The sequence below is a fragment of the Pinus tabuliformis genome, chromosome 3_1 (genome assembly GCF_031772625.1).
Source record: "Pinus tabuliformis cultivar Carrire ecotype Pingquan chromosome 3_1, CPIR1, whole genome shotgun sequence".
In the NCBI taxonomy this organism is placed as follows: Eukaryota; Viridiplantae; Streptophyta; class Pinopsida; order Pinales; family Pinaceae; genus Pinus; species Pinus tabuliformis.
In genome coordinates, this window is record NC_142301.1 from 781572718 (window position 1) to 781585044 (window position 12327).

Genomic DNA, 12327 nt, shown 5'->3' on the forward strand with positions numbered 1-12327 from the left:
TTCCACAAAAGACTACTAAATAAAAAGCCTAAATAAACTCCTTTGGCACATATGAGAGCTAACATAAAATTTACATAAACATATATAAGAAGCTTATTGTTTTGTGCAAAGAATATGCTCCATTACAACTATTTCAATTATCATTCTTTATTTTATAAATTATTGGTAGCTATTAAAATATGTTTTATAGGCTTTTATTAGTTTTTAGAATTTTTTATTTCATTTTTTAATATGATAATGGCTAACTCAACAATCATTTGTTATTAGACCATCTTAGATCCATCGTAACTCTGGATTTCCCTCCGAGAAAGATCATATCTCTAGAGATGCAAATTTCTTTTAGAGTGAAAAGAGATTTGATCCCTCTCGACACCTGGTAGATCCGGAATTAAGATGAATCTAAGTTGGTTTAGTTTGCCCCTTTAAAAAAACTATATTCCACATAAATACCATGGATTGTTTTTATTTTTATATGATTATTTTTATTTTGTTACTTTTATTTTTATTTTTTATTTATGTTAACTAGTTCTTTTTATTTAATTTAATTTTCATTTTTATTTACAAAATATTACATTACATTACACCATGTACTATACTAGCATGAGCAATAACTTTATTTTATAAAATTATAACATATAAATTAATATAAAAATAATAGTTATATTATTTTAGTTAATAAAAATTTAAATAGTAATACAAAAATATTATAAAAATAAATTTTATTTTAAATTTTAAAATAAAAAATTTAATTCATCTTTTCCATACACTTCATTGGAATTATTATTAAAAAATCTAAATAATAATAAGAAAAATATATAATAAAATTTAGAGAAGAAATTATTATATTTATCTTTAAAATATCATGATTAATTTTACTTATAATAATTATAAAATATTCGGTAATATCTAAACATTTAAATTATTAAAAAAAAAAATATATATATATATATATATATATATAATATGCTTATAAAATTGAAATAATTTTATTTCATAGAAATAATATCTAAACATTTAAATTATTAAAAAAAAAAAATATATATATATATATATATATATATATAATGCTTATAAAATTGAAATAATTTTATTTCATAGAATTTGATGAATTATTTTAAAGAAATCCCTCTAAAATTTTGATAATTTTAAGATTAAAATAATTTTATTTCATAAAATTTAGAGAAATTATTTTAAAGAAAAAAAATTAATTGAAAACTAAAAAAATCAATCCATCCACAAAATTTAATTTTTAAAATTCCCTTAAAAATAATCATTTACAAAGTTTAAATGCTAAAATTATTTTATTAAAATAACTATATATGCAAAATATAAAAATAAAACTTTCCAATGAAATTAAAATCAACATTATCTTACATAATGGGGATAAAGATCAACTCTCACAAACAATTGACTATATTGAAACTTAAAAACAAGTACAACTTTAATTGTGATAATAAGTAACCCTTGGCCAAAAATGACATAGCACAACACCACTAAAAAATGTTTATACCAAATTGAGAAAACACCGCACCGTCAAATTTAATGTTATACGACCATCATACATTTACCTAAACAACACTTTTGACATTTAATTTTTATAGTCGTTTTTCGTCATAGTTAGACGTTGGAGTCAGGGGGATCTCTAACGGTCATAAATTGTTAAATTTAAGACCGTTGGAACAAATGCAAAAACAAAACTTGTTGTGTTGAGTTAAAGAACAGAGTAAGAGTAAGACAGAGTAATCTCATGCCCCCAACAGAAAAACCAGGGTCTGGATGATGCATTAAGCCTGAACATATGCTTCTGCTCTCCCAAACAATATAACGACATATATTACTCCAAGATTGTTAAATCTTTCGGGCCTTTATTTTAATCTGGACGCTGACGATCCGCTTTTGCTGCAAAAAGTATCGGTGAGTTCGGTACTTCTCTTCTTTATTTCGTTGGAAAATTGCTTAAATTTAGTGGGAGCTCAACTTCTTTGTTTCCCGCTCGGGAGCTTTGTTTTGTCTGTGAAATCCTGGGGATAGTAGAGAGATTGCGGATTTGTCCGTTGTCCGACGCCTTTGTTTTCTTTTGTTATGGTCGTTTGCTTCTGGCCACTAATTTTAGCGAATTCAGCGTCCGGTAAGCGTGTTTTCGGTGAAATTTTCTCTGTTTGGGATAATTTTCTGTTATTCTGTTCAAATTCAGTGAAAATCTCAACGGGTGTGGGAATATCTTAACTACAGGCTTCAGTTTGTAGGAATTCAGAAAATTCCGTGCGGTAAGTGCCTAGCAGCTTTCCTTCCGGTTTGTTAGAGCTTCGATGTTGTTTTTGGGGTTGAATTTAGAAAAATGACGAGATATTTATTGATATTTCAGCTGTATGGGGTTTGGACTTCTTCGAATTTTGGATGCTACAGAGTGAAAAATGTTGTGCTCTGCTGTTTTTCTTGCTGAAATTTGGGGGAAATTTTCTCGTATTGATCTATGAGTGTCTGAAGCATTTTACCAGAGTTGTTTCATTTGTTTAGGCTTTTTCTGCTCTTCTTTCCAATGAATGATCTGATTCCATTAAATTTTATACAAAACGGGAGAGTTCCTGTATTACGAGGATTTCAGATAAAAGTTCCTTTGATCTCATCAGAACGCCGTCATTTTTGTAATATTTGACCTCATTTAGCTGTTAAATGTTGCTTTCTGCTTCGTTCTCGTGTGAACTTTGTCGGATTGATATATAAATGCTAGAAGCATTTTGCCTGTTTTCATTGTTTAGGATTTTTTCTTTGCTTTCCAGTGCTTTCGATGGTCTGCTTCTGTTAAAATTTATGCAAATCAAGAAGGAAGTTGCAGTGCTACGATGATTTCAGATTAAAGCTTCGTTTTGGTAATATTTGACCTCATTTAACTCTTCTGTCCATCCATTACATATTACTCTGCTCATTGGTTTCTCAGATTTCTTTGCTTTTGTTATTTTTGGTCATGTTGACGTTGCAAACGTCAAATCATTTGCTCTCAGAGTATGTTTTGTATCAACAAAACTTTATCTTCGTTTTATTTTCTTCTTGAATAATAGTTCTTCTAGTATAGTTTTCTTCTTGCTCCTGATGTTCTGATTTCCTTTCGCATTTGACATCAATTTCTTTGTTTATAATTTGGCAGGAGTATAGAGGGAAACTGCGGAGCTGGTGCTGCCTTGGCAACTTATCATTCTCACTGCTTTTGCTCTCTGGCAGCATCAGCGATCTTGAATTCTAGCAGCAGTATACAGCTTTGCCATTCTAAGCTCTCGAACATCCTTAGTATGTTACTGCAGCTATTTCCTTAGAAATCTTGGTGGAGTTTGAGACATACAAGCCCAATTCTAGATAGGTTTCCATAGCCTCTAACGAGCTAAGCCGATATTTGCTGCCTTTGCTTGTGAATTGGGAGAGTTGTCTGTAGTCCTCTTGTATTTTCAAATCTCAAGTATTCATCATGTCTTCCTACCAGGACAGTCTGCCTCCAACTCCTCCACAACATAGGAAAGTAGGGTTCACATCTCCATCTGCATTTCATTCTACACCTCGGTCGGACAAAGGAAGAAGTCAACTCAGATTAAGTGACAACATGTCGTACCACTATGACAAGGACAGAGGAGTGAATGTGCAAGTGCTCTTAAGATGCAGGTGAGAGACCTCTATTATCATTTTTTAGTCTTTATGTCGGTTTGATGTTCATGTGCATTACGTCTGATTTTTGTAATTCCAGAGTTCAGGATTCTAGAGAGCTATTGTTTGCAGTTACGCATTTAGATTACATGAAAAGAGCTTGTATAAGAGGCTGTCTAATGTCAGTATAGAGAATCATCTATTCTCCTGTTGTTCAAGCCGTACTAGTTTTCTAAGATCTTTTCATTAATAGCGGTGGTTCAATTGCTTTTAGGATTGTGCTCGTGCTTAGACTGTTAATATCTAACAGGATGATGTGCTGAGAGTGTTATGTTATTTCTTCTGTTCAGTGATATGGATCATGACTATGCACTTTAACTCTACCGATTTCTCTGATAATTGAGATTATGAATGAGAAAAATCTGGTTTAAGACTCTAAATTAGGCTTGTATCTCTTATAAACCCAACAGGTTTGATAATTCTATTTGCCAAAATTTCTTGCTGTTCAGTGAGATGGATTATGCACTTTTTAACCCTTTCAATTTCTCTTGCTATGCATGAGAAAACTTTGGTTTAAGACTCTAAATTAGGCATGTATCTCTTATAAACCCAATAATTATGATACTTGTATTTACCAAAATTTCAGGCCATTAAATGAAGATGAGCTGAGGGCTAATATCCCCCAGGTTATATCCTGTAATGAGCAGAGACGAGAAGTTACCGTTTTGCAAAATGTGGCTAGCAAGCAAATAGATCGGACCTTCACATTTGATAAGGTTTGCAACACTCATTAATGGTTTACCACGTCAGGCAGCATGCAGGTTGCCCTTTTTTACAGGCCTTCATTCTAAAAATATATCACAGCATCTAATATCAAATGGAATGGACTTTGTTTCCACTGTCCCATAGGTTTTTGGTCCCAAGTCCCAGCAGAGAAGTTTATACGATCAGGCTATTGTACCTATTGTTAATGAAGTGCTTGAAGGATTTAACTGCACCATTTTTGCCTATGGTCAAACGGGCACAGGAAAAACGTACACTATGGAAGGAGGAGGAAGGATAAGTAAGGTATGTGTAGTCTATTGAGAAAATGCTAGTTAATCAATATCAGTTTCTGGAAGTCTTGAAGTTCGTTTGTTCCTAGAATCCCATAAAATGTATTTATTTAAGTTTCTTGCAAGTAAATTCACAGTCATTGTCTGAAAGCTTCTCTGACCTGGCAATGGTATTTAGAATGGGGAACTCCCTACCAATGCTGGAGTCATTCCCAGAGCAGTCCGCCAAATAATTGACACATTGGAAGCCCAAAACGCTGATTACAGTATGAAAGTAACATTCCTGGAGCTTTACAATGAAGAGATCACAGATTTATTGGCAAATGAGGAATCTTCTAGAAGCTCTGAAGATAAATCAAAAAGACCGATTGCGCTTATGGAAGATGGAAAAGGTGGTGTTTTAGTTAGAGGCCTGGAAGAAGAGATCGTATATAGTGCAAGCGAGATATACAATCTGATTGAAAGGGGATCTGCCAAGAGACGTACTGCAGAAACTTTGTTAAATAAGCAGAGCAGGTAAGCTCTACATACAAATGCTATACTTTTGTTTTTTCCTTTTGCATGCAACATATTAGTTATACATGTACATTTCTATCTACCTAAAAATATCTAATCTATGCTACCCTGATATTGTAGCCGCTCACACTCCATTTTCTCTATCACAATTCACATTAAAGAAACCACTCCAGAGGGCGAGGAGCTCATTAAATGTGGAAAGCTTAATCTTGTAGATCTAGCTGGCTCAGAAAATATTTCACGTTCGGGAGCCAGAGAGGTATTATATTTCTTTCTTTAATACTGGTTCACCAGTAATATTTTGAAATACAGAATTCATCATTGATAATCTTGATGACAGTTTCTCTGGATTCATGTTGTCACTGCAAGGTCATGATCTCCCAGGGTCGAGCAAGGGAAGCGGGTGAGATCAATAAAAGCCTGCTTACACTTGGACGTGTCATTACAGCACTTGTAGAGCATTTAGGTCATGTACCTTACAGGTAAGAATAATCCTTCAAAATATGTTCTGTTATAAGTTCTAACTAACAGAATATACTTTTGGTTTGATAGTGATGCAGACAACTAATCTGTAATTAACTTTTGAAACTACATATCTTTCATCTTTTAACAGAGATAGTAAATTGACAAGATTATTGAGAGATTCTCTTGGTGGAAAAACAAAGACTTGTATAATTGCTACTGTATCCCCATCAATCCAGTCTCTGGATGAAACTCTGAGCACACTAGATTATGCTCATCGTGCTAAAAACATCAGGAACAAACCAGAGGTGTGTATAATTTATCATGCATTTTTCTTTGGATTAAAAGAAAATGCAATCATTTACTTATCGAGTGTTTCTTTGTTTCAGCTGAATCAGAAAATGCTGAAGTCTGCCCTTATTAAGGATCTTTATGCTGACATTGAACGACTGAAACAAGGTTTTGTATGTTTCATCTTTTCTGCAAACATTTGTTTTTTTGTTGATTTCCTGGTAATTATAATGCCTTATTTCTTTTGTGGTTGAGCAGAGGTGCGTGCTGCAAGGGAGAAGAACGGTGTTTATCTTCCACATGATCGCTTCATACAGGAAGAAGCTGAAAAAAAGGTTTATTGATGTCTTGACCTATTATCAAAACAATTGTGGTCTTTTTTCAGTATAAGTAATTTGAGGTGCTGTGTTTTATGGATCAATATTTTATTTTGTTCAGGCTATGGCTGAGAAGATTAACCGCATGGAATTGGAACTCGATTCTAAGAACAAGGTTTTGTTTGAGATGCAAAGATATGCCTTGTATATTGTAATCTTGTGTTGCTTCTTTCTAAAATTGCACTCCTCTCCTATCTTCCTGATATTTTGTGCTGGTATGTATGCAGCAAATTGAGGAGTTGGGGGAGTTGAATATTTCTCACCAGCAAACAAATGCAGACTTGATTGATAAACTCCAGATGACACAAGTATGAATGAATAGTCCCAATGCTAGCATACAATAAGTTAATTCTGTGCACTTTTCAGGTGTTTTTGTGTTACTATGTTGACTTAGAACACTTCCTATTTTTCTTTCACAGAAAAAGCTTGATGACACTGAGGAAGTCTTGAAAGATTTTCAAGAGAAACACAGTCAAGCTAACTGCACAATCAAGGAAAAGGAGTTCATTATCTCAAATTTGTTACAATCAGGTAGGTTCTAATATTTGCAAATGCTCTCTTTGTTTAGATATGATGTCTCTTCTTAAAGTTCACCTATTTGCTCAAATTATGGGCCTTAATATCATATTTTCTTGTGCTGAACAGAGAAATCCCTTGTTGAGCAGGCAGCAGATCTCCGGTCAGAACTAGAAAGTGTAGCACAGGATGTTGATGGCCTATTTGCAAAAATTGGTACTTATTTCTTTGAAGACTTTCTTACCCTGGGTTTTGGGTTTTACTTTCATTCTGCTACAAAATGCTCACCACTGGCCATCTGTGCAGAAAGGAAGAATAAGATAGAAAGTGGAAACCAGAATTTGGTTCAAACATTTCAGTCTCAGCTGTCACAACATCTGGATGTCTTACATAGATCAGTTTCGGATTCAGTCTCACAACAGCAACAGCAGCTAAGAAGTATGGAAGAACAATTGCAGCTTTTTGTCTCCACTAAAAAGCAGGTAACACAAGACTGTAAACAAGAATTTGACTTTTGGTTTTGGCTCCATTTCCTGGTTAATATAAGCAGTCCTCATTTACAATGTCATTTTATAACATACTGCCACAGGTTACAGAAGGACTAACAGAGAGAGTGGAGAAATTGAAGGCAACATACAGTTCTGGCATCAAAGATCTGCATAATCTAGCCCATGCACTTGATGAAACGTCCCTGTCAAGTTTTGAGAAGCTCAACTTAACAGTATCTAAACAGTCTTCAGCTCTAGATGATGTAAGATTCTGCTTTGTCACAATTCACAAAGTAGTGAAGTGAAGAGTGGATTTATATATATTTTACTTGTGTGCAGGTTTTGGCCATTGCTGTTTCAGAGGCTGATGCAATGCTCTGTGAAATGCAACATGCACTTGCAAAACAGGAAGAGAAAATGACTTCTTATGCCCATCAACAACAAGAGGTCAAAATAAACTAATAATTATGTGCCTTGGATTTTTTTTGAGCTGAACAGAGGATGTCTATATGTTTTAACACTTTTAATTTTGTATCAATGCAGGGACTTCGAAGAACTATGGAGTCTACAAGAGAAATTTCAGAGATTATTGTTGATTTCTTTGAGAGCCTTGACAAGCATGCATCTGCTCTTAGTCAGTTTGTCGAAGAAACTCGAACGGTCCATGTCACGGATTTAACGGACCTTGAGAAATCCTATGAGGTTGATCTACCGGGCAAAAAACTCTAGTTAGAACATTAACAGTTATTTTGAATTATCATCAAACTCTTGTTATATTAACTTATCCTGCAATTTTATTCTCTCAGGACTGTGCAGCATATGAGGAGAAGCAAACCTTGGAGAAAATATCTGAAGTGTTGGCAACTTCAACAGCTAGAAAAACTGAACTAGTGTGTACCTTCACTCTAGTTAGATTATAGCCTTATTATAGTCTGCTTTTGATGGACATTGTTAACATGAAGGTTTTTAATTCATTCCTATTTTTTGTCAGATACGAACCGCTGTTCGTAACATGAGTGAAACAGCGGTTAATAAAGCACATGAGTTGCATCAAGGAATGGTAAATATGCAGCATCTGACATCCATTGCCCAGAATCAGTGGAAGATGTATTTGCGGCAAGCTGAAGACAAATATGTTGAGGATACAGCCTCAACAGAAGCAAATCAGTATATTACAGGACAAATTCTCAATGATTGGTTAGTACTTCTTATTTAAAAAATCACTTAAAAAGCGTTCGTTCAAATTTCATCATTCTCAACGATCACACCAAGACAAGATGCTTGCAAGTAGCTATGATCAATTTGAATTTACAATGACAGTTCCAATCTTCTATTTGAATGCTTGTGTATATTACATCTTTCATTTCTGAGTCAACCGATTGTGTGTGTAGCACCATTAAAACAAGCTCTTTGGGGACGCACTGGAAAAATGTGCAAGTTGGTCTGCAGCAGCTTGAGAAGAGCAATGTTGAAGAAGTGGATAATTTTGTCAAGTATGTGACATATTGAATGCTCAAGTATATACAATTGCAATTTATGTAATTTTATCAATGTACGTTAAATTGAGGAAACCAATTTCAATTTACAGGAGTGCCAAGGAGGCAAATCAAGTTCTTATTGCTGATTTAACACGGGCCACATCGTCAGCTGATACAGAAATTAAGAATGGAATGGGAAGTCTGTTGTCCACAATCAATGGTAAGTTCTGTCACTTATATTAATATATTTTGTTTTTAGATGTTTTATTTGCTCAATTATCTAAGAACACGAATGTTCTGCAGATTCATTGAAAATGGACCATGATACTTACCAAGGTATACAACCCACTATTGCCCTCAGCACCGATGCTATAGCTGAGCTGCAAACAGACCATTATAGCACGGTGGTAGACATAACCAAGCAAGCAGATAAATATCTTCATGAGGAATATATGGTGAGCATGGTTTTATTTGACAATACCTATATATACAGTAGGTCAGTCTTTCTGGATTTTTATCTAACATCTAAAAAATCTTTTTTTCGGGATAACCAGGAAGATCATCCAAACTGTACAACACCAAAGAGGCGACCTATCAGTGTCCCAAGTCTTGAATGCATTCAAAATTTACAAACCCCATGCTTTGAAGAGCTGTTGCAAACATTTTGGGATACAAAATCTGAAAAGCGATCAAAACATGTAAATGGAGAGGTAAAGCAGCTGCTCTATGCATCACCAGTGCGGGATACCAGAAGCCCTCTTACAACCATCAATTGAGCAAATTCCATTGATTATATTAAATTACTAGTGTTTTAATTAGCATATTCAATCAAATCGCAATTAGAAATTGGGGGCTATGTAAATTATGTACAGTATTTCACTGAAGCAATTTCTAAATTCTGCCAGTTGGATTTTTATAATAACACCCTTGATGGTTGTTTAATATAACACCCATCCTTTATGGAGCAATTGATTGCTTTTCAAGGAATATGGGTGGACTTTTGCTGGTTATATCAATGCCTCGTACTTGAGACAGTTGATACTTACTATTTAAGGGTACAAACACCCGAAGAAGATTGTGTTATCCAGGTACCCTGCTTCTGGTATTATGTAATTTTGAAGTTTCAATTCTTTGAAAGATGCTGCCCCCAGAGGCTCCCTTAGAGGGGAGCCTATTCCCACAGCACTGTTTTTTAATTATTGTTTCAAAGGTCCAAAGCATTTGGACTTGGTCAGATTCACAAACATTTTTGTTGCATAAACACTCTTCATTATTCCCAAGGCATTTGTGGGAAATGATCTTCTATGCATTAATGGAACAACTGCAGTTCTCTTATAGTCCTTTACATGACGGATTTGTTCATCATTTCATGAAACTTTACAGAATTATACATTAAACTTCTTTTCAAAATCAACTTATAATGACATTCATCCAACAACTTACCCTGCAATGCCAATGGAGAAACCAACCTGTGTTGCATTAACATGCAAATGCATCCTTGGATTAACTACCTATTTTCTCATGAAAGTTGTTAACCATGCATGAAAGTTTGGTTGAGGTTCCAATGAAGAATTTCTATATACGATTCTGATCAAAAACTGCTTTCAATCCTTCGGAATAGAAAGCCTGCATTAATGGCTAAGGGAGTGGGTTAAGAAATTTGCAATTTGAAAAACTACATTTTTTAAATACCAAGCCTCATTGTTGATAACAAGTTTCCAAGATGATGATTTGGACCTTTTAAATTGAATGTGTGTTGTATTTGAAATGTTATAGTGAGCTGAAGATATTTGGATCTAATGATGATTTTGCAACCAGATTGATTTCCTTGTTTGTAGACAGATTTATTCCTGTCAATTTATTCTGTGGGTTGATCAATCAAAGTAAAATTTTGTTGAAAGAATGCATTTTTTAATTGAAATCAATAACAAAGCATAAAATTGCCTTTCGAGAATGCCTGTAGTAGTTTAAAATCGTGTAACTGCTGCAAAAAGACTTGTGTTCTGTCGCTGTAAGTATCTGGCCGTTTGCTTGTTCATCTACATGAGGAGTGGTAGGAATATTGTACTCTCTGGCAGAAGCAATATTATCCCTTGATGTTCTTGAATTACTCAAGCAATAATCATAGCACTTTTGAACCCCAAATTTACCTCCCTGTTAGCTATAACTTTGCCTTAAAGGCCTATGGCAAAAATTGAAACAACGTAACAATGTCCACAGAAAGTGTTTTGCTATTTACTTGTTTTCTCCCATGTTTCTCAGTGGTTTTCCCTCTGTTCAGTAGTGTTTTTCAGCTTATCAAAACTCTAAAGTAAAATATCCGTAGTTACACCTGTGACCTAAGGATAATGCATGAATTCAGGTATATGCTCATCTCCTGTTGTAATTTGCCAGGCCTTTCTATCCATTCCTAGCCTGCTTTGCATATGTCATCCGCTATCTTGTTCATGTCACTATAGATGTGTGAAATAGAACTCTGTTTTTGCATGGCTTTTGATGTATCACTGAAGTAAATTTTTATCAGTGCTGATGATCAAGACAAAGTTTGATTCTGATGCTGATGCCCATTTTTTATCAATGCTGATGCCTGGTCGGATGTTGTATTCTCCCCCTTCGGGGCTGTCAGTACTTCTTAGATGTTACAAGGATAGATTATAGCTGTCAGTACTTCTCAGATGACATAAGGATAGCTTATAGCTGTCAGTCCTCTTCTGACGATATAAGGACTGATTATAGCTGTCTTTTTGGCTCTGTTGTGCTCTCTGGAGAGCCTGCTATATCTTTGATTCTGAATAGAATAGCAACATATTGTTCTGAGAAAACTCTTTATCGAAACTGTACATCATAAAACAAAGGTTATAGTGTAAACTTCTTCATCCATTGTATTAGGAGTGAACTACCAGATTTGAATGTGTGTTATTCCGTATTCATGTGCTAGTGTTGTTAGTGTTGAGACTAATACAAGTGCCATAATAATCGTTTGTTTGTTAACCAATTCTTGCTTTGAAAGAGGTGTGATGTATAGAGAAATATATAATTCCTTCTTTCCACCCCGAGTAGGGGTCCTCTTTGCAGCACCATCAAAGTAAGCCCATGGTATATCATTGTTTATTTCCTCTTCTGTAGATGGTTAGGAATAAGATATTTTAGTGGCAAACATTTTCAAATCTCTAACCAGCCATACTGATCTGAAAATGGGGCACTTAGGCTTCTTGTCCAACTTACAAGAACCTCTCCCACTTCCAAAGCTTGAATATTCCCAAGTCTATTTGATTAACCAATTCGGAATTAAGAAATGCTTGAAAATATGGGTGTATGCTTGTATTTGTTTTCAACTGATTACTTGCGTTAATTTCTGTTGTTATGCTATAACTTAGTGTGTTGATACTGATGTATAAATACATATAAAAGTAAAAAAAAACAGCAGAGATAATGTAGCAATAAAACACACACAGAAATAGCGATTTAATTTGGAGTTCACCCACAACTCTTGGGCTACGTCTCCGTGAGC

General features: G+C 34.5%; 1 protein-coding gene across 1 annotated transcript; it reads left to right on the forward strand.

Annotated features, from left to right (window-relative positions):
* The first annotated feature begins 1711 nt into the window (after nucleotides 1-1711).
* On the forward strand, nucleotides 1712-10153 carry LOC149189731 (kinesin-like protein KIN-5D). The gene is made up of 24 exons (XM_089411897.1): nucleotides 1712-1914; nucleotides 3146-3651; nucleotides 4280-4409; nucleotides 4543-4701; nucleotides 4867-5204; nucleotides 5325-5463; nucleotides 5574-5686; nucleotides 5818-5974; nucleotides 6056-6125; nucleotides 6216-6292; nucleotides 6396-6449; nucleotides 6562-6642; nucleotides 6754-6865; nucleotides 6980-7066; nucleotides 7157-7332; nucleotides 7440-7601; nucleotides 7678-7785; nucleotides 7882-8040; nucleotides 8145-8228; nucleotides 8330-8535; nucleotides 8730-8831; nucleotides 8927-9036; nucleotides 9120-9271; nucleotides 9371-10153. The coding sequence occupies exons 2-24, from the start codon at nucleotides 3461-3463 to the stop codon at nucleotides 9590-9592; spliced, it is 3189 nt and encodes a 1062-aa protein (XP_089268023.1). The 5' UTR covers nucleotides 1712-1914; nucleotides 3146-3460; the 3' UTR covers nucleotides 9593-10153.
* The last annotated feature ends 2174 nt before the right edge of the window (nucleotides 10154-12327 follow it).

Excerpts from the sequence above, each read along its gene's own strand:
- LOC149189731 (XM_089411897.1), top strand. The coding sequence starts at position 3,461 with ATGTCTTCCTACCAGGACAGTCTGCCTCCAACTCCTCCACAACATAGG. Across the intron at positions 4,702-4,866 it reads GAGGAGGAAGGATAAGTAAG|AATGGGGAACTCCCTACCAA; the intron begins GTATGTGTAGTC and ends AATGGTATTTAG. Across the intron at positions 5,975-6,055 it reads ACATCAGGAACAAACCAGAG|CTGAATCAGAAAATGCTGAA; the intron begins GTGTGTATAATT and ends TCTTTGTTTCAG.